Source organism: Coregonus lavaretus (genome assembly GCF_964263955.1).
Source record: "Coregonus lavaretus genome assembly, contig: HAP1_SCAFFOLD_1433, whole genome shotgun sequence".
NCBI lineage: Eukaryota > Metazoa > Chordata > Actinopteri > Salmoniformes > Salmonidae > Coregonus > Coregonus lavaretus.
This window is the reverse complement of record NW_028162720.1, coordinates 91,006-112,500: the sequence shown is the minus strand read 5'-3', so window position 1 is coordinate 112,500 and position 21,495 is coordinate 91,006. Positions and strand designations below refer to the sequence as shown.

Here is a 21,495-nt window from a genome sequence, read left to right as displayed (position 1 = left end):
TATCGATATTTCTCAGTATGGATGAGCCTAGTGTATCGATATTTCTCAGTATTGATGAGCCTAGTGTATCGATATTTCTCAGTATGGATGAGCCTAGTGTATCGATATTTCTCAGTATGGATGAGCCTAGTATATCGATATTTCTCAGTATGGATGAGCCTAGTGTATCGATATTTCTCAGTATGGATGAGCCTAGTGTATCGATATTTCTCAGTATGGAAGAGCCTAGTATATCGATATTTCTCAGTATGGATGAGCCTAGTGTATCGATATTTCTCAGTATGGATGAGCCTAGTATATCGATATTTCTCAGTATGGATGAGCCTAGTATATCGATATTTCAAAGTATGGATGAGCCTAGTATATCGATATTTCTCAGTATGGATGAGCCTAGTATATCGATATTTCTCAGTATGGATGAGCCTAGTATATCGATATTTCTCAGTATGGATGAGCCTAGTATATCGATATTTCTCAGTATGGATGAGCCTAGTATATCGATATTTCTCAGTATGGATGAGCCTAGTGTATCGATATTTCTCAGTATGGATGAGCCTAGTGTATCGATATTTCTCAGTATGGATGAGCCTAGTATATCGATATTTCTCAGTATGGATGAGCCTAGTATATCGATATTTCTCAGTATGGATGAGCCTAGTATATCGATATTTCTCAGTATGGATGAGCCTAGTATATCGATATTTCTCAGTATGGATGAGCCTAGTATATCGATATTTCTCAGTATGGATGAGCCTAGTGTATCGATATTTCTCAGTATGGATGAGCCTAGTATATCGATATTTCTCAGTATGGATGAGCCTAGTGTATCGATATTTCTCAGTATGGATGAGCCTAGTATGTTAATATTTCTCAGTATGGATGAGCCTAGTGTATCGATATTTCTCAGTATGGATGAGCCTAGTGTATCGATATTTCTCAGTATGGATGAGCCTAGTATATCGATATTTCTCAGTATGGATGAGCGTAGTGTATCGATATTTCTCAGTATGGATGAGCCTAGTATATCGATATTTCTCAGTATGGATGAGCCTAGTATATCGATATTTCTCAGTATGGATGAGCCTAGTATTTCGATATTTCTCAGTATGGATGAGCCTAGTGTATCGATATTTCTCAGTATGGATGAGCCTAGTGTATCGATATTTCTCAGTATGGATGAGCCTAGTATATCGATATTTCTCAGTATGGATGAGCCTAGTGTATCGATTTTTCTCAGTATGGATGAGCCTAGTGTATCGATATTTCTCAGTATGGATGAGCCTAGTATATCGATATTTCTCAGTATGGATGAGCCTAGTATATCGATATTTCTCAGTATGGATGAGCCTAGTGTATCGATATTTCTCAGTATGGATGAGCCTAGTGTATCGATATTTCTCAGTATGGATGAGCCTAGTATATCGATATTTCTCAGTATGGATGAGCCTAGTATATCGATATTTCTCAGTATGGATGAGCCTAGTATATCGATATTTCTCAGTATGGATGAGCCTAGTATATCGATATTTCTCAGTATGGATGAGCCTAGTGTATCGATATTTCTCAGTATGGATGAGCCTAGTGTATCGATATTTCTCAGTATGGATGAGCCTAGTATATCGATATTTCTCAGTATGGATGAGCCTAGTGTATCGATATTTCTCAGTATGGATGAGCCTAGTGTATCGATATTTCTCAGTATGGATGAGCCTAGTGTATCGATATTTCTCAGTATGGATGAGCCTAGTGTATCGATATTTCTCAGTATGGATGAGCCTAGTGTATCGATATTTCTCAGTATGGATGAGCCTAGTGTATCGATATTTCTCAGTATGGATGAGCCTAGTATATCGATATTTCTCAGTATGGATGAGCCTAGTATATCGATATTTCTCAGTATGAATGAGCCTAGTGTATCGATATTTCTCAGTATGGATGAGCCTAGTATATCGATATTTCTCAGTATGGATGAGCCTAGTGTATCGATATTTCTCAGTATGGATGAGCCTAGTGTATCGATATTTCTCAGTATGGATGAGCCTAGTGTATCGATATTTCTCAGTATGGATGAGCCTAGTATATCGATATTTCTCAGTATGGATGAGCCTAGTGTATCGATATTTCTCAGTATGGATGAGCCTAGTGTATCGATATTTCTCAGCATGGATGAGCCTAGTGTATCGATATTTCTCAGTATGGATGAGCCTAGTGTATCGATATTTCTCAGTATGGATAAGCCTAGTATATCGATATTTCTCAGTATGGATGAGCCTAGTGTATCGATATTTCTCAGTATGGATGAGCCTAGTATATCGATATTTCTCAGTATGGATGAGCCTAGTATATCGATATTTCTCAGTATGGATGAGCCTAGTATATCGATATTTCTCAGTATGGATGAGCCTAGTATATCGATATTTCTCAGTATGGATGAGCCTAGTATATCGATATTTCTCAGTATGGATGAGCCTAGTATATCGATATTTCTCAGTATGGATGAGCCTAGTATATCGATATTTCTCAGTATGGATGAGCCTAGTGTATCGATATTTCTCAGTATGGATGAGCCTAGTGTATCGATATTTCTCAGTATGGATGAGCCTAGTGTATCGATATTTCTCAGTATGGATGAGCCTAGTGTATCGATATTTCTCAGTATGGATGAGCCTAGTGTATCGATATTTCTCAGTATGGATGAGCCTAGTATATAGATATTTCTCAGTATGGATGAGCCTAGTGTATCGATATTTCTCAGTATGGATGAGCCTAGTGTATCGATATTTCTCAGTATGGATGAGCCTAGTATATCGATATTTCTCAGTATGGATGAGCCTAGTGTATCGATATTTCTCAGTATGGATGAGCCTAGTGTATCGATATTTCTCAGTATGGATGAGCCTAGTGTATCGATATTTACTTCTAGGTTAGACTACTGCAATGCTCTACTTTCCGGCTACCCGGATAAAGCACTAAATAAACTTCAGTTAATGCTAAATACGGCTGCTAGAATCCTGACTAGAACCAAGAAATTTGATCATATTACTCCAGTGCTAGCTTCCCTACACTGGCTTCCTGTTAAGGCAAGGGCTGATTTCAAGGTTTTACTGTTAACCTATAAAGCGTTACATGGGCTTGCTCCTACCTATCTTTCCGAGTTGGTCCTGCCGTACATACCAATACGTACGCTACGGTCACAAGACGCAGGCCTCCTAATTGTCCCTAGAATTTCTAAGCAAACAGCGGGAGGCAGGGCTTTCTCCTATAGATCTCCATTTTTATGGAACAGTCTGCCTACCCATGTGAGAGACGCAGACTCGGTCTCAACCTTTAAGTCTTTACTGAAGACTTATCTCTTCAGTAGGTCATATGATTGAGTGTAGTCTGGCCCAGGAGTGTGAAGGTGAACGGAAAGGCTCTGGAGCAACGAACAGCCCTTGCTGTCTCTGCCAGGCCGGTTCCCCTCTCTCCACTGGGGTTCTCTGCCTCTAACCCTGTTACAGGGGCTGAGTCACTGGCTTGCTGGTGCTCTTTCATGCCATCCCTAGGAGGGGTGCGTCACTTGAGTGGGTTGAGTTACTGACGTGATCTTCCTGTCTGGGTTGGCGCCCCCCCTTGGTTTGTGCTGTGGTGGAGACCTCTGTGGGCTATACTCGGCCTTGTCTCAGGATTGTAAGTTGGTGGTTGAGGATATCCCTCTAGTGGTGCGGGGGCTGTGCTTTGGCAGAGTGGGTGGGGTTATATCCTTCCTGTTTGGCCCTGTCCGGGGGTTTCTTCGGATGGGGCCACAGTGTCTCCGGACCGCTCCTGTCTCAGCCTCCAGTATTTATGCTGCAGTAGTTTATGTGTCGGGGGGCTGGGGTTAGTTGGTTATACCTGGAGTACTTCTCCTGTCTTATCCAGTGTCCTGTGTGAATTTAAGTATGCTCTCTCTAATTCTCTCGTTCTCTCTTTCTCTCTGAGAACCTGAGCCCTAGGACCATACGTCAGGACTACCGGGCATGATGACACCTTGCTGTCCCCAGTCCGCCTGGCCTTGCTGCTATTCCAGTTTCAACTGTTCTGCCTGCGGTTACGAAACCCCTACCTGTCCCAGACCTGCTGTTTTCAACTCTTAATGATCGGCTATGAAAAGCCAACTGAGAGACCTGAGCCCTAGGACCATACGTCGGGACTACCGGCCGTGGTGACTCCTTGCTGTCCCCAGTCCGCCTGGCCTTGCTGCTATTCCAGTTTCAACTGTTCTGCCTGCGGTTATGGAACCCCTACCTGTCCCAGACCTGCTGTTTTCAACTCTTAATGATCGGCTATGAAAAGCCAACTGAGATTTATTCCTGATTATTATTTGACCATGCTTGTCACTTATGAACATTTTTGAACATCTTGGCATGGTTCTGTTATAATCTCCACCCGGCACAGCCAGAAGAGGACTGGCCACCCCTCATAGCCTGGTTCCTCTCTAGGTTTCTTCCTAGGTTTTGGCCTTTCTAGGGAGTTTTTCCTAGCCACCGTGCTTCTACACCTGCATTACTAGCTGTTTGGGGTTTTAGGCTGGGTTTCTGTACAGCACTTCGAGATATTAGCTGATGTAAGAAGGGCTATATAAAATAAAATTGATTGATTGATTGATTGATATTTCTCAGTATGGATGAGCCTAGTGTATCGATATTTCTCAGTATGGATGAGCCTAGTATATCGATATTTCTCAGTATGGATGAGCCTAGTGTATCGATATTTCTCAGTATGGATGAGCCTAGTGTATCGATATTTCTCAGTATGGATGAGCCTAGTGTATCGATATTTCTCAGTATGGATGAGCCTAGTGTATCGATATTTCTCAGTATGGATGAGCCTAGTATATCGATATTTCTCAGTATGGATGAGCCTAGTATATCGATATTTCTCAGTATGGATGAGCCTAGTATATTGATATTTCTCAGTATGGATGAGCCTAGTGTATCGATATTTCTCAGTATGGATGAGCCTAGTATATCGATATTTCTCAGTATGGATGAGCCTAGTATATTGATATTTCTCAGTATGGATGAGCCTAGTATATCGATATTTCTCAGTATGGATGAGCCTAGTATATCGATATTTCTCAGTATGGATGAGCCTAGTATATCGATATTTCTCAGTATGGATGAGCCTAGTGTATCGATATTTCTCAGTATGGATGAGCCTAGTGTATCGATATTTCTCAGTATGGATGAGCCTAGTATATCGATATTTCTCAGTATGGATGAGCCTAGTATATCGATATTTCTCAGTATGGATGAGCCTAGTGTATCGATATTTCTCAGTATGGATGAGCCTAGTATATTGATATTTCTCAGTATGGATGAGCCTAGTGTATCGATATTTCTCAGTATGGATGAGCCTAGTGTATCGATATTTCTCAGTATGGATGAGCCTAGTGTATCGATATTTCTCAGTATGGATGAGCCTAGTGTATCGATATTTCTCAGTATGGATGAGCCTAGTATATCGATATTTCTCAGTATGGATGAGCCTAGTGTATCGATATTTCTCAGTATGGATGAGCCTAGTGTATCGATATTTCTCAGTATGGATGAGCCTAGTATATCGATATGTGTTGCTGACTGCATACGTTTCTACTAAACAGTATGTCCTTAATAGTATGTAGTATGATGAGTAACACAGTATGTCGTTTTAGTAGGTAAGACGGTTTTCAGACACGGCCTGCCCTCTCCGTCTCTCTCTCTCTCTCTCTCTCTCTCTCTCTCTCTCTCTCTCTCTCTCTCTCTCTCTCTCTCTCTCTCTCTCTCTCTCTCTCTCTCTGTCTCTCTCTCTCTCTCTCTCTCCCTCTCTCTCTCTCTCTCTCTCTTTAGTAGGTAGTAGGTAAGACGGTTTTCAGACACGGCCTGCGTGTGACTAACCTGTCGGACAAGCAGCACAGAGTCTTGTGTGATGTCATACTTCCTGAAGATGTTTTGGTTCTGGGTCACAGAGAAAGGGAGGTCGGGGAGGTCAACGGCCGCCGCGTAGAACACCTCCACACGCCCCCGCTCCAAGTCCTAGACACACACACACACACATTTGAAATACTTTATTTGAAACCACAAATCACATTACAGTCAAGAAGGATCCAAACATTTCATAGGTCTTGGATATATGGACACCTTCTTCTCCATACAGCTATACTGACCATAACAGCTGAAACAGAGCAGTACCTTCTTCTCCTTACAGCTATACTGACCATAACAGCTGAAACAGAGCAGTACCTTCTCCTCCATACAGCTAGACTGACCATAACAGCTGAAACAGAGCAGTACCTTCTCCTCCATACAGCTAGACTGACCATAACAGCTGAAACAGAGCAGTACCTTCTCCATACAGCTAGACTGACCATAACAGCTGAAACAGAGCAGTACCTTCTCCTCCATACAGCTAGACTGACCATAACAGCTGAAACAGAGCAGTACCTTCTCCATACAGCTAGACTGACCATAACAGCTGAAACAGGGCAGTACCTTCTCCATACAGCTAGACTGACCATAACAGCTGAAACAGAGCAGTACCTTCTCCATACAGCTAGACTGACCATAACAGCTGAAACAGAGCAGTACCTTCTCCTCCATACAGCTAGACTGACCATAACAGCTGAAACAGAGCAGTACCTTCTCCTCCATACAGCTAGACTGACCATAACAGCTGAAACAGAGCAGCACCTTCTCCATACAGCTAGACTGACCATAACAGCTGAAACAGAGCAGTACCTTCTCCTCCATACAGCTAGACTGACCATAACAGCTGAAACAGAGCAGCACCTTCTCCATACAGCTAGACTGACCATAACAGCTGAAACAGAGCAGTACCTTCTCCATACAGCTAGACTGACCATAACAAGTGAAACAGAACAGTACCTTCTCCATACAGCTAGACTGACCATAGCAGCTGAAACAGAGCAGTACCTTCTCCATACAGCTAGACTGACCATAACAGCTTAAACAGAGCAGTACCTTCTCCATACAGCTAGACTGACCATAACAGCTGAAACAGAACAGCACCTTCTCCATACAGCTAGACTGACCATAACAGCTGAAACAGAGCAGTACCTTCTCCTCCATACAGCTAGACTGACCATAACAGCTGAAACAGAGCAGTACCTTCTCCTCCATACAGCTAGACTGACCATAACAGCTGAAACAGAGCAGTACCTTCTCCATACAGCTAGACTGACCATAACAGCTGAAACAGAGCAGTACCTTCTCCATACAGCTAGACTGACCATAACAGCTGAAACAGAGCAGTACCTTCTCCTCCATACAGCTAGACTGACCATAACAGCTGAAACAGAGCAGCACCTTCTCCATACAGCTAGACTGACCATAACAGCTGAAACAGAGCAGTACCTTCTCCTCCATACAGCTAGACTGACCATAACAGCTGAAACAGAGCAGTACCTTCTCCATACAGCTAGACTGGCCATAACAGCTGAAACAGAGCAGTACCTTCTCCATACAGCTAGACTGACCATAACAGCTGAAACAGAGCAGTACCTTCTTCTCCATACAGCTAGACTGGCCATAACAGCTGAAACAGAGCAGTACCTTCTCCATACAGCTAGACTGACCATAACAGCTGAAACAGAGCAGCACCTTCTTCTCCATACAGCTAGACTGACCATAACAGCTGAAACAGAGCAGTACCTTCTCCTCCATACAGCTAGACTGACCATAACAGCTGAAACAGAGCAGTACCTTCTCCTCCATACAGCTAGACTGACCATAACAGCTGAAACAGAGCAGTACCTTCTTCTCCATACAGCTAGACTGACCATAACAGCTGAAACAGAGCAGTACCTTCTTCTCCATACAGCTAGACTGACCATAACAGCTGAAACAGAGCAGCACCTTCTCCATACAGCTAGACTGACCATAACAGCTGAAACAGAGCAGTACCTTCTCCTCCATACAGCTAGACTGACCATAACAGCTGAAACAGAGCAGTACCTTCTCCATACAGCTAGACTGACATAACAGCTGAAACAGAGCAGTACCTTCTCCATACAGCTAGACTGACCATAACAGCTGAAACAGAGCAGTACCTTCTCCATACAGCTAGACTGACCATAACAGCTGAAACAGAGCAGTACCTTCTCCATACAGCTAGACTGACCATAACAGCTGAAACAGAGCAGTACCTTCTCCTCCATACAGCTAGACTGACCATAACAGCTGAAACAGGGCAGTACCTTCTCCATACAGCTAGACTGACCATAACAGCTGAAACAGAGCAGTACCTTCTTCTCCATACAGCTAGACTGACCATAACAGCTGAAACAGAGCAGTACCTTCTCCATACAGCTAGACTGACCATAACAGCTGAAACAGAGCAGTACCTTCTCCTCCATACAACTAGACTGACCATAACAGCTGAAACAGAGCAGTACCTTCTCCACACACCTAGACTGACCATTACAGCTGAAACAGAGCAGTACCTTCTCCTCCATACAGCTAGACTGACCATAACAGCTGAAACAGAGCAGTACCTTCTTCTCCATACAGCTAGACTGACCATAACAGCTGAAACAGAGCAGTACCTTCTCCATACAGCTAGACTGACCATAACAGCTGAAACAGAGCAGCACCTTCTCCTCCATACAGCTAGACTGACCATAACAGCTGAAACAGGGCAGTACCTTCTCCATACAGCTAGACTGACCATAACAGCTGAAACAGAGCAGTACCTTCTCCTCCATACAGCTAGACTGACCATAACAGCTGAAACAGAGCAGTACCTTCTCCATACAGCTAGACTGACCATAACAGCTGAAACAGAGCAGTACCTTCTCCATACAGCTAGACTGACCATAACAGCTGAAACAGAGCAGTACCTTCTCCATACAGCTAGACTGACCATAACAGCTGAAACAGAGCAGTACCTTCTCCATACAGCTAGACTGACCATAACAGCTGAAACAGAGCAGTACCTTCTCCTCCATACAGCTAGACTGACCATAACAGCTGAAACAGAGCAGTACTTTCTCCATACAGCTAGACTGACCATAACAGCTGAAACAGAGCAGTACCTTCTCCTCCATACAGCTAGACTGACCATAACAGCTGAAACAGAGCAGTACCTTCTCCTCCATACAGCTAGACTGACCATAACAGCTGAAACAGAGCAGTACCTTCTCCTCCATACAGCTAGACTGACCATAACAGCTGAAACAGAGCAGTACCTTCTCCATACAGCTAGACTGACCATAACAGCTGAAACAGAGCAGTACCTTCTCCATACAGCTAGACTGACCATAACAGCTGAAACAGAGCAGTACCTTCTCCATACAGCTAGACTGACCATAACAGCTGAAACAGATTAGTACCTTCTCCTCCATACAGCTAGACTGACCATAACAGCTGAAACAGAGCAGTACCTTCTCCATACAGCTAGACTGACCATAACAGCTGAAACAGAGCAGTACCTTCTCCATACAGCTAGACTGACCATAACAGCTGAAACAGAGCAGCACCTTCTTCTCCATACAGCTAGACTGCCCATAACAGCTGAAACAGAGCAGCACCTTCTTCTCCATACAGCTAGACTGACCATAACAGCTGAAACAGAGCAGTACCTTCTCCATACAGCTAGACTGACCATAACAGCTGAAACAGAGCAGTACCTTCTCCATACAGCTAGACTGACCATAACAGCTGAAACAGAGCAGTACCTTCTCCATACAGCTAGACTGACCATAACAGCTGAAACAGAGCAGCACCTTCTTCTCCATACAGCTAGACTGCCCATAACAGCTGAAACAGAGCAGCACCTTCTTCTCCATACAGCTAGACTGACCATAACAGCTGAAACAGAGCAGTACCTTCTCCATACAGCTAGACTGACCATAACAGCTGAAACAGAGCAGTACCTTCTCCATACAGCTAGACTGACCAGAACAGCTGAAACAGAGCAGTACCTTCTCCTCCATACAGCTAGACTGACCATAACAGCTGAAACAGAGCAGTACCTTCTCCATACAGCTAGACTGACCATAACAGCTGAAACAGAGCAGTAACTTCTCCATACAGCTAGACTGACCATAACAGCTGAAACAGAGCAGTACCTTCTCCATACAGCTAGACTGACCATAACAGCTGAAACAGAGCAGTACCTTCTCCATACAGCTAGACTGACCATAACAGCTGAAACAGGGCAGTACCTCACTAGCTGCTTTGCATTGGTTTTAGGTTTTCAACCCACTTCCAAAAATGAGCACCTTCCAACATTATCTGGCATATTTGGTATCAGAAAACACCATAATCAACATCAAACCAGCCTCCTCTGACAAGAGAATGTTTGTGAATATGCAGTGATGGTGGTACTGTCTGTCACGTCACTGGCTATCAGGTCAACCAGGAAAAAAACAGCATCTCAGATGGATTGTCCGGAGCCTAGTTAACCAGGAAGTCATGTCTAGCTATGTATAAGTCTGGAGCCTAGTTAACCAGGAAGTCATGTCTAGCTATGTATAAGTCTGGAGCCTAGTTAACCAGGAAGTCATGTCTAGCTATGTATAAGTCTGGAGCCTAGTTAACCAGGAAGTCATGTCTAGCTATGTATAAGTCTGGAGCCTAGTTAACCAGGAAGTCATGTCTAGCTATGTATAAGTCTGGAGCCTAGTTAACCAGGAAGTCATGTCTAGCTATGTATAAGTCTGGAGCCTAGTTAACCAGGAAGTCATGTCTAGCTATGTATAAGTCTGGAGCCTAGTTAACCAGGAAGTCATGTCTAGCTATGTATAAGTCTGGAGCCTAGTTAACCAGGAAGTCATGTCTAGCTATGTATAAGTCTGGATCCTAGTTAACCAGGAAGTCATGTCTAGCTATGTATAAGTCTGGAGCCTAGTTAACCAGGAAGTCATGTCTAGCTATGTATAAGTCTGGAGCCTAGTTAACCAGGAAGTCATGTCTAGCTATGTATAAGTCCGGAGCCTAGTTAACATCCCCTTTCAGGTCAACCAGGAAGTCATGTCTAGCTATGTATAAGTCTGGAGCCTAGTTAACCAGGAAGTCATGTCTAGCTATGTATAAGTCCGGAGCCTAGTTAACCAGGAAGTCATGTCTAGCTATGTATAAGTCTGGAGCCTAGTTAACCAGGAAGTCATGTCTAGCTATGTATAAGTCTGGAGCCTAGTTAACCAGGAAGTCATGTCTAGCTATGTATAAGTCTGGAGCCTAGTTAACCAGGAAGTCATGTCTAGCTATGTATAAGTCTGGAGCCTAGTTAACCAGGAAGTCATGTCTAGCTATGTATAAGTCTGGAGCCTAGTTAACCAGGAAGTCATGTCTAGCTATGTATAAGTCTGGAGCCTAGTTAACCAGGAAGTCATGTCTAGCTATGTACAAGTCTGGAGCCTAGTTAACCAGGAAGTCATGTCTAGCTATGTACAAGTCTGGAGCCTAGTTAACCAGGAAGTCATGTCTAGCTATGTATAAGTCCGGAGCCTAGTTAACCAGGAAGTCATGTCTAGCTATGTATAAGTCTGGAGCCTAGTTAACCAGGAAGTCATGTCTAGCTATGTATAAGTCTGGAGCCTAGTTAATCAGGAAGTCATGTCTAGCTATGTATAAGTCTGGAGCCTAGTTAACCAGGAAGTCATGTCTAGCTATGTATAAGTCTGGATCCTAGTTAACCAGGAAGTCATGTCTAGCTATGTATAAGTCTGGAGCCTAGTTAACCAGGAAGTCATGTCTAGCTATGTATAAGTCTGGAGCCTAGTTAACCAGGAAGTCATGTCTAGCTATGTATAAGTCCGGAGCCTAGTTAACCAGGAAGTCATGTCTAGCTATGTATAAGTCTGGATCCTAGTTAACCAGGAAGTCATGTCTAGCTATGTATAAGTCTGGATCCTAGTTAACCAGGAAGTCATGTCTAGCTATGTATAAGTCTGGATCCTAGTTAACCAGGAAGTCATGTCTAGCTATGTATAAGTCTGGAGCCTAGTTAACCTCCCCTTTCATGCAAGATAGTCATGATCAGCATGATTTCAGGGAAATAAGATTATTTTGTACATGTATTAAACTGCGAGTTTGACCAATTCCAGTCCAGTTATTGTTAATTATTATTTATGATTATTCACTCGGGGGGGGGGGGGAAATGTTTATTTTGGTTTCTATTTGATAAAGGATGTCATTGCCCTTTTAAGACGCCATTGCCCCTTTAAAGAGCTCTGTTGTGCAGCTCCACCTAAACCATGCCCTGGTTGGAACGGCGTTTTTTAAAACGATGCCACGCCCTCAATTATTGGAGTAGAGAAATAAACGTGGTAACAATGGAAAGCTGGGATCTTTTTTTAACAAAGGGTTAGGGTTTCAAACTGCTTTCAAAACGTGTTTCCTGAGATTGCATTAAGAACTGTTGTGAGTTGACTGCTTGTCAGAATACACGTTTCACTCCCTATGGCTCTCACATGAATGCGCCTGGAGAGGAATATTTATCTTGCATAGAACAACAAGTTGCCTACTATGGGGTTGTCCTGTTTTGTTTTAATAGCAACATTACATGGCAAAAAAATAGTCGCACTGGAAAGTTCCATCCTGAATAATAATTAATGACTTCGCCATTAGCTACGGTAGTCTTCACACCACTGTGTGAGTCGCCATTAGCTACGGTAGTCTACACACCACTGTGGGAGTCGCCATTAGCTACGGTAGTCTACACACCACTGTGTGAGTCGCCATTAGCTACGGTAGTCTACACACCACTGTGGGAGTCGCCATTAGCTACGGTAGTCTACACACCACTGTGGGAGTCGCCATTAGCTACGGTAGTCTACACACCACTGTGTGAGTCGCCATTAGCTACGGTAGTCTACACACCACTGTGTGAGTCGCCATTAGCTACGGTAGTCTACACACCACTGTGTGAGTCGCCATTAGCTACGGTAGTCTACACACCACTGGTCGCCATTAGCTACGGTAGTCTACACGCCGCTGTGGGAGTCGCCATTAGCTACGGTAGTCTACACACCACTGTGTGAGTCGCCATTAGCTACGGTAGTCTACACACCACTGTGTGAGTCGCCATTAGCTACGGTAGTCTACACACCACTGTGTGAGTCGCCATTAGCTACGGTAGTCTACACACCACTGTGGGAGTCGCCATTAGCTACGGTAGTCTTCACACCACTGTGTGAGTCGCCATTAGCTACGGTAGTCTACACACCACTGGTCGCCATTAGCTACGGTAGTCTACACACCACTGTGTGAGTCGCCATTAGCTACGGTAGTCTACACACCACTGTGGGAGTCGCCATTAGCTACGGTAGTCTACACACCACTGTGGGAGTCGCCATTAGCTACGGTAGTCTTCACACCACTGTGTGAGTCGCCATTAGCTACGGTAGTCTACACACCACTGTAGGAGTCGCCATTAGCTACGGTAGTCTACACACCACTGTGGGAGTCGCCATTAGCTACGGTAGTCTTCACACCACTGTGTGAGTCGCCATTAGCTACGGTAGTCTACACACCACTGTGGGAGTCGCCATTAGCTACGGTAGTCTACACACCACTGTGGGAGTCGCCATTAGCTACGGTAGTCTTCACACCACTGTGTGAGTCGCCATTAGCTACGGTAGTCTACACACCACTGTGGGAGTCGCCATTAGCTACGGTAGTCTTCACACCACTGTGTGAGTCGCCATTAGCTACGGTAGTCTACACACCACTGTGTGAGTCGCCATTAGCTACGGTAGTCTACACACCACTGTGGGAGTCGCCATTAGCTACGGTAGTCTACACACCACTGGTCGCCATTAGCTACGGTAGTCTACACACCACTGTGTGAGTCGCCATTAGCTACGGTAGTCTTCACACCACTGTGTGAGTCGCCATTAGCTACGGTAGTCTACACACCACTGTGGGAGTCGCCATTAGCTACGGTAGTCTACACGCCACTGTGTGAGTCGCCATTAGCTATGGTAGTCTACACGCCGCTGGTCGCCATTAGCTACGGTAGTCTACACGCCACTGTGGGAGTCGCCATTAGCTACGGTAGTCTACACACCACTGTGTGAGTCGCCATTAGCTACGGTAGTCTACACGCCGCTGGTCGCCATTAGCTACGGTAGTCTACACGCCACTGTGTGAGTCGCCATTAGCTACGGTAGTCTACACGCCGCTGTGGGAGTCGCCATTAGCTACGGTAGTCTACACACCACTGTGTGAGTCGCCATTAGCTACGGTAGTCTACACACCACTGTGGGAGTCGCCATTAGCTACGGTAGTCTACACACCACTGTGTGAGTCGCCATTAGCTACGGTAGTCTACACACCACTGTGTGAGTCGCCATTAGCTACGGTAGTCTACACACCACTGTGGGAGTCGCCATTAGCTACGGTAGTCTACACACCACTGGTCGCCATTAGCTACGGTAGTCTACACACCACTGTGTGAGTCGCCATTAGCTACGGTAGTCTTCACACCACTGTGTGAGTCGCCATTAGCTACGGTAGTCTACACACCACTGTGGGAGTCGCCATTAGCTACGGTAGTCTACACACCACTGTGGGAGTCGCCATTAGCTACGGTAGTCTACACACCACTGTGGGAGTCGCCATTAGCTACGGTAGTCTACACACCACTGTGTGAGTCGCCATTAGCTACGGTAGTCTACACGCCGCTGTGTGAGTCGCCATTAGCTACGGTAGTCTACACGCCGCTGGTCGCCATTAGCTACGGTAGTCTACACGCCACTGTGGGAGTCGCCATTAGCTACGGTAGTCTACACACCACTGTGTGAGTCGCCATTAGCTACGGTAGTCTACACACCACTGTGGGAGTCGCCATTAGCTACGGTAGTCTACACACCACTGTGGGAGTCGCCATTAGCTACGGTAGTCTACACACCACTGTGTGAGTCGCCATTAGCTACGGTAGTCTACACACCACTGTGGGAGTCGCCATTAGCTACGGTAGTCTACACACCACTGGTCGCCATTAGCTACGGTAGTCTACACGCCGCTGGTCGCCATTAGCTACGGTAGTCTACACACCACTGTGGGAGTCGCCATTAGCTACGGTAGTCTACACACCACTGGTCGCCATTAGCTACGGTAGTCTACACGCCGCTGGTCGCCATTAGCTACGGTAGTCTACACACCACTGGTCGCCATTAGCTACGGTAGTCTACACACCACTGGTCGCCATTAGCTACGGTAGTCTACACGCCGCTGGTCGCCATTAGCTACGGTAGTCTACACGCCACTGTGTGAGTTAAGCACCTCGTGCATTATAGACTATTTAATTGACTTCATCTGAACATCGTCAGTGTCAGCAACAAATCAACAATGCATTTCAGTTTGGGGCACAAAGCGTAACCGAGAAAATAAAATATTTGACAATACATTTATTTTGGGGGAATATATTTCGTAGAACAGACATGCTTCTATAACAGGCTACGTCATCTCCAAACCAGATTTTTTTTATATTGCGGATTGAAATTCTTCGCAGTGAGAACTTTAACCCAATGTGAGTCTGCAACAACTGCAACTGTCTGTGTCCATCTGAGATCCACTCCAGTCCCCCGGTAGATAAAAAAAGTTGTTGAGGTCACACACGTTACAGCTACAGGTACAGGAAGTACTACGGACCCTACAGGAAGTGATGTCACCTTAAACAGTCCGAGAACCACCAGCTCCTCCGAGGCGACGAAGCGATCTGATTGGTTCAGGTCAGTGATGATGTCAGCACTAGGCCCCGCCCTCCTCTTCAGCCACGTTACGATGGAGGCCGAATTCTGGAAGACTAACAGACAGAAGAGAGAGGGTGTGTGTGTGTGTGTGTGTGTGTGTGTGTGTGTGTGTGTGTGTGTGTAATGTGTGTGTGTGTGTAATGTGTGTGTGTGTGTAATGTGTGTGTGTGTGTGTCTGTACCTGGGCAGGGTACAGGGTTGTGTCTGTCTCCTGATAGGTAGAGCCGTAGAGGGGGTGGAGTCGTGGCGTTCAGTTCTTTGGTCAGTTTGGGTTCCTTGGAGACGTCGACCACGCCCAGTTTCACCTCCGAGCCAATCAGCTGCTCCGCTGCACCACGGAACGCTAACGCCAGCCGCTGGGCATCCCCAGAGAGAGGAGCAACTACATGCACACACACACACACACACACACACACACACACACACACACACACACACACACACACATTACACACACACACACACACACACACACACATTACACACACACACACACACACACACACACACATTACACACACACACATTACACACACACACACACACACACACACACATTACACACATTACACACACACACACACACACATTACACACACACACATTATAAACACACACACACACACACACACACACACACACACACACACATTACACACACACACATTACACACACACACACACACACACACACACATTACACACACACACACACACACACACACACACATTACACACACACACATTACACACACATTACACACACACACATTACACACACACACATTACACACACACACACACACACACACACACACATTACACACATTACACACACACACATTACACACACACACACACACACACACACACACACACACACATTACACGGCAGGTAGCTTAGTGGGTAAGAGCGTTGTGCCAGTAACCGAAAGGTCGCTGGTTCTAATCCCCGAGCCGACTAGGTGAAAAATCTGTCGATGTGCCCTTGAGCAAGGCACTTAACCCTAATTGCTCCTGTAAGTCGCTCTGGATAAGAGCGTCTGCTAAATGACTAAAATGTAAATGTAAATGTACACACACACACATTACACACATACACATTACACACACATTACACACATTACACACACACACACACATTACACACACACACATTACACACACACACATTACACACACATTACATACACACACACACACATTACACACACATTACACACACACACATTACACACACACACATTACACACACACACATTACACACACACACATTACACACACATTACACACACACACATTACACACACATTACACACACACACACACACATTACACACACATTACACACACATTACACACATACACATTACACACACATTACACACACATTATAAACACACACACACACACATTACACACACACACACATTACACACACGCATTACACACACATTTAGCGTCTGCTAAATGGCATATTATTATTATTATAAAGTAAAACTGTCAAAAATGTGGCAAAGAAATTAACTTTTATGTCCTGAATACAAAGCATTATGTTTGGGGCAAATCCAACACGACACATCACTGAGTACCACTCTCCACATTTTCCAGCATGCTGGTGGCTGCATCATGTTATGGGTATGATTGTCATCGTCAAGGGAGGGTTTTAGGATACAAACAAACAGAATAGAGCTAAGCAGAGGCAAAATCCTAGCGAAAACCCTTTCCAACAGACACTGGGACACAAATTCACCTTTCAGCAGAACAAAAACCTAATGTACACTGGAGTTGCTCACCAAGACCACAGTGAATGTTCCCGAGTGGCCGAGTTACAATTTTGACTTAAATCAACTTGAAAATCTATTGCAAGACAGCACCGCCGAGTGCTGAAGCGCATAGCATATAAAAATCTTCTGTCCTCAGTTGCCAACACTCACTACAGAGTTCCAAACTGCCTCTGGAAGCAACGTCAGCACAATAACTGTTCGTCGGGAGCTTCATGAAATGGGTTTCCATGGCCGAGCAGCTGCACACAAGCCTAAGATCACCATGAGCAATGCCAAGCGTCGGATGGAGTGGTGTAAAGCTCGCCGCCATTGGACTCTGGAGCAGTGGAAACACGTTCTCTGGAGTGATGAATCACGCTTTACCATCTGGCAGTCCGACGGACGCATCTGGGTTTGGCGGATGCCTGGAGAACGCTACCTGTCCGAATGCATAGTGCCAACTGTAAAGTTTGGTGGAGGAGGAGTAATGGTCTGGGGCTGTTTTTAACGGCTCGGGCTAGGCCCCTTAGTTCCAGTGAAGGGAAAGGCCCTTTCCTGTTTCAGCATGACAATGCCCCCGTGCACAAAGCGAGGTCCATACAGAAATGGTTTGTAGAGATCGGTGTGGAAGAACTTGACTGGCCTGCACAGAGCCCTGACCTCAACCCCATCGAACACCTTTGGGATGAATTGGAACGCCGACTAATCGCCCAACATCAGTGCCCGACCTCACTAATGCTCTTGTGGCTGAATGGAAGCAAGTCCCCGCAGCACTTTTCCAACACCTAGTGGAAAGCCTTCCCAGAAGAGTGGAGGCTGTTATAGCAGCAAAGGGGGGACCAACTCCATATTAATGCCCATGATTTTGGAATGAGATGTTCGACGAGTAGGTGTCCACATACTTTTGGTCATGTAGTGTAACTACTACTATTATGACCCCATATAACGACTACTACTATTATGACCCCATATAACGACTACTACTATTATGACCCCATATAACGACTACTACTAATATGACCCCATATAACGACTACTACTATTATGACCCCATATAACGACTACTACTATTATGACCCCATATAACGACTACTACTATTATGACCCCATATAACGACTACTACTATTATGACCCCATATAACGACTACTACTATTATGACCCCATATAACGACTACTACTATTATGACCCCATATAACGACTACTACTATTATGACCCCATATTACTACCCTGGTCATGGCAGTCAGTAGAATCAGTTGATTGGGAGAAGCAGGGTCTTTACTGCTTGGTTGGAGCAAAAGCCTGCACTAACACCAGCCCTCTGCAGATTGGTTCCAGTACCAGGTTGGATGTGTAGAGGGCTTAGGGTTAGTACTAGTTAGGGTTAGTACTAGTTAGGGTTAGTACTAGTTACAGTACTTAGGGTTAGTACTAGTTACAGTACTTAGGGTTAGTACTAGGTACAGTACTTAGGGTTAGTACTAGGTACAGTACTTAGGGTTATTACTAGTTACAGTACTTAAGGTTAGTACTAGTTACAGTACTTAGGGTTAGTACTAGTTACAGTACTTAGGGTTAGTATTAGTTAGGGTTAGTACTAGTTACAGTACTTAGGGTTAGTATTAGTTAGGGTTAGTACTAATTACAGTACTTAGGGTTAGTACTAGTTACAGTACTTAATGTTAGTACTAGTTACAGTACTTAGGGTTAGTACTAGTTACAGTACTTAGGGTTAGTACTAGTTAAGGTTAATACTAGTTACAGTACTTAGGGTTAGTACTAGTTACAGTACTTAAGGTTAGTACTAGTTACAGTACTTAGGGTTAGTACTAGTTACAGAACTTAGGGTTAGTACTAGTTACAGTACTTAAGGTTAGTACTAGTTACAGTACTTAGGGTTAGTACTAGTTACAATACTTAGGGTTAGTATTAGTTAGGGTTAGTACTAGTTACAGTACTTAGGGTTAGTACTAGTTACAGTACTTAGGATTAGTACTAGTTACAGTACTTAGGGTTAGTACTAGCTACAGTAATTAGGGTTAGTACTAGTTACAGTACTTAGGGTTAGTACTAGTTACAGTACTTAGGGTTAGTACTAGTTACAGAACTTAGGGTTAGTACTAGTTACAGTACTTAAGGTTAGTACTAGTTACAGTACTTAGGGTTAGTACTAGTTACAATACTTAGGGTTAGTATTAGTTAGGGTTAGTACTAGTTACAGTACTTAGGGTTAGTACTAGTTACAGTACTTAGGATTAGTACTAGTTACAGTACTTAGGGTTAGTACTAGCTACAGTAATTAGGGTTAGTACTAGTTACAGTACTTAGGGTTAGTACTAGTTACAGTACTTATGGTTAGTACTAGTTACAGTACTTAGGGTTAGTACTAGTTACAGTACTTCAGGTTAGTACTCGTTACAGTATTTAGGGCTAAAGGTTAGTGGGTTACTTACAGAAGTGCACCAGCAGCTGTTTGTGTTGTTGGAGCGCTCGGTTAAAGTTCTCCTTCTTCAACTGCAGCACCCCGTTCTCCTCCGGGAGAGAGGTAGAGCTGCCAGGTCCACTCAGACAGCAGCCAGCTACGCAGAGCAGCAGTAGTGCCCTCCTCATGGTTATTCACAGTGGAACTGACTCTCACACAGAGGGAGTCTGGGTCTGTCTGTGTGAATGTGTGACAGTGTCTGTGTTAGTATGTGTGTGGTGTGTGTGTGTGTGTGTGTAGTGTGTGTGTAGTGCGTGTAGTGTGTGTAGTGTGTAGTGTGTGTGCTGCTGAGGGGGAATGTAAGATAGGGCTGATAAGAAACGTGTACTTTGGTTCCGCTGGTAATGGCCCCTCTCTGATTGTGTGGGTGTGTGAGATGTGTGAGATGTGTGTGTGTGTCTGCAGGTGTGTGTGTGTGTGTGTGTGTGTGTGTGTGTGTGTGTGTGTGTGTGTGACTGTGTGTGTGTGTGTGTGTGTGAGTGTGTGAGATGTGTGTGAGTGTGTCTGTGTGTGCAGGTGTGTGTGTGTGTCTGTGTGTGCAGGTGTGTGTGTGTGTGTGTGTGTGTGTGTGTCTGTGTCTGTGTGTGTGTGTGTGTGTGTGTGTGTGTGTGTGTGTCTGTGTGTGCAGGTGTGTGTGTGTGTGTGTGTGTGTGTCTGTGTGTGCAGGTGTGTGTGTGTGTGTCTCTCTCTGTGTGTGTGTGTGTGTGTGTGTGTCTGTGTGTGTGTGTGTGTGTGTTAATGCTGAGCTGGTAAAGAAGTCTTTATCATAGTTGGTACAGAAACACTACTGTTGTCTCCAGCCAACTATCACACTCATATCAGCTGTATATCACCAGGAGCCTATCAAACACACCGCACTCTGCACTCACACACTCACACGGCTGATATCTGAGTTTTAATAATGACTGTTTATTAGCCAGAGAGGCTGTTGGGAAGGCAAGGTGACCCCAGACGCACCGCTGCAGTGCACTCTGGGTAGTCAGACAAGGGTGGAGTCTGGTTGACCGGGTTTGAACACACGTCGTCTAAGCAAATGCCTAGGCATCACCCGACTGTGTTAGCCTGCTGAACTAAATACATCACCAGACTGTATTAGCCTGCTGAACTAAATACATCACCAGACTGTATTAGCCTGCTGAACTAAAGCCTAGACATCACCAGACTGTATTAGCCTGCTGAACTAAACCCTAGGCATCACCCGACTGTATTAGCCTGCTGAACTAAATACATCACCAGACTGTATTAGCCTGCTGAACTAAACCCTAGGCACCACCAGACTGTATTAGCCTGCTGAACTAAATACATCACCAGACTGTATTAGCCTGCTGAACTAAAGCCTAGGCACCACCAGACTGTATTAGCCTGCTGAACTAAAGCCTAGGCATCACCAGACTGTATTAGCCTGCTGAACTAAATACATCACCAGACTGTATTAGCCTGCTGAACTAAATACATCACCAGACTGTATTAGCCTGCTGAACTAAAGCCTAGGCATCACCAGACTGTATTAGCCTGCTGAACTAAATA

General features: G+C 44.8%; 1 protein-coding gene across 1 annotated transcript in view; it reads right to left on the bottom strand.

Moving 5' to 3' along the window:
• LOC311118978 (protein disulfide-isomerase-like) overlaps nt 1-20,206 on the bottom strand; it is a gene marked incomplete at its 3' end in the record, with an annotated part of 22,520 nt that extends 2,314 nt beyond the window's left edge. The window contains exons 1-4 of the mRNA XM_084193725.1: nt 19,940-20,206; nt 15,900-16,100; nt 15,638-15,771; nt 5,898-6,035 (exon numbers count right to left, since the gene is read on the bottom strand). Of these exons, the coding sequence (XP_084049851.1) occupies nt 5,898-6,035; nt 15,638-15,771; nt 15,900-16,100; nt 19,940-20,096 (630 nt within the window). The remainder of the gene's footprint in view (nt 1-5,897; nt 6,036-15,637; nt 15,772-15,899; nt 16,101-19,939) is intronic.
• Nucleotides 20,207-21,495: the final 1,289 nt, after the last annotated feature.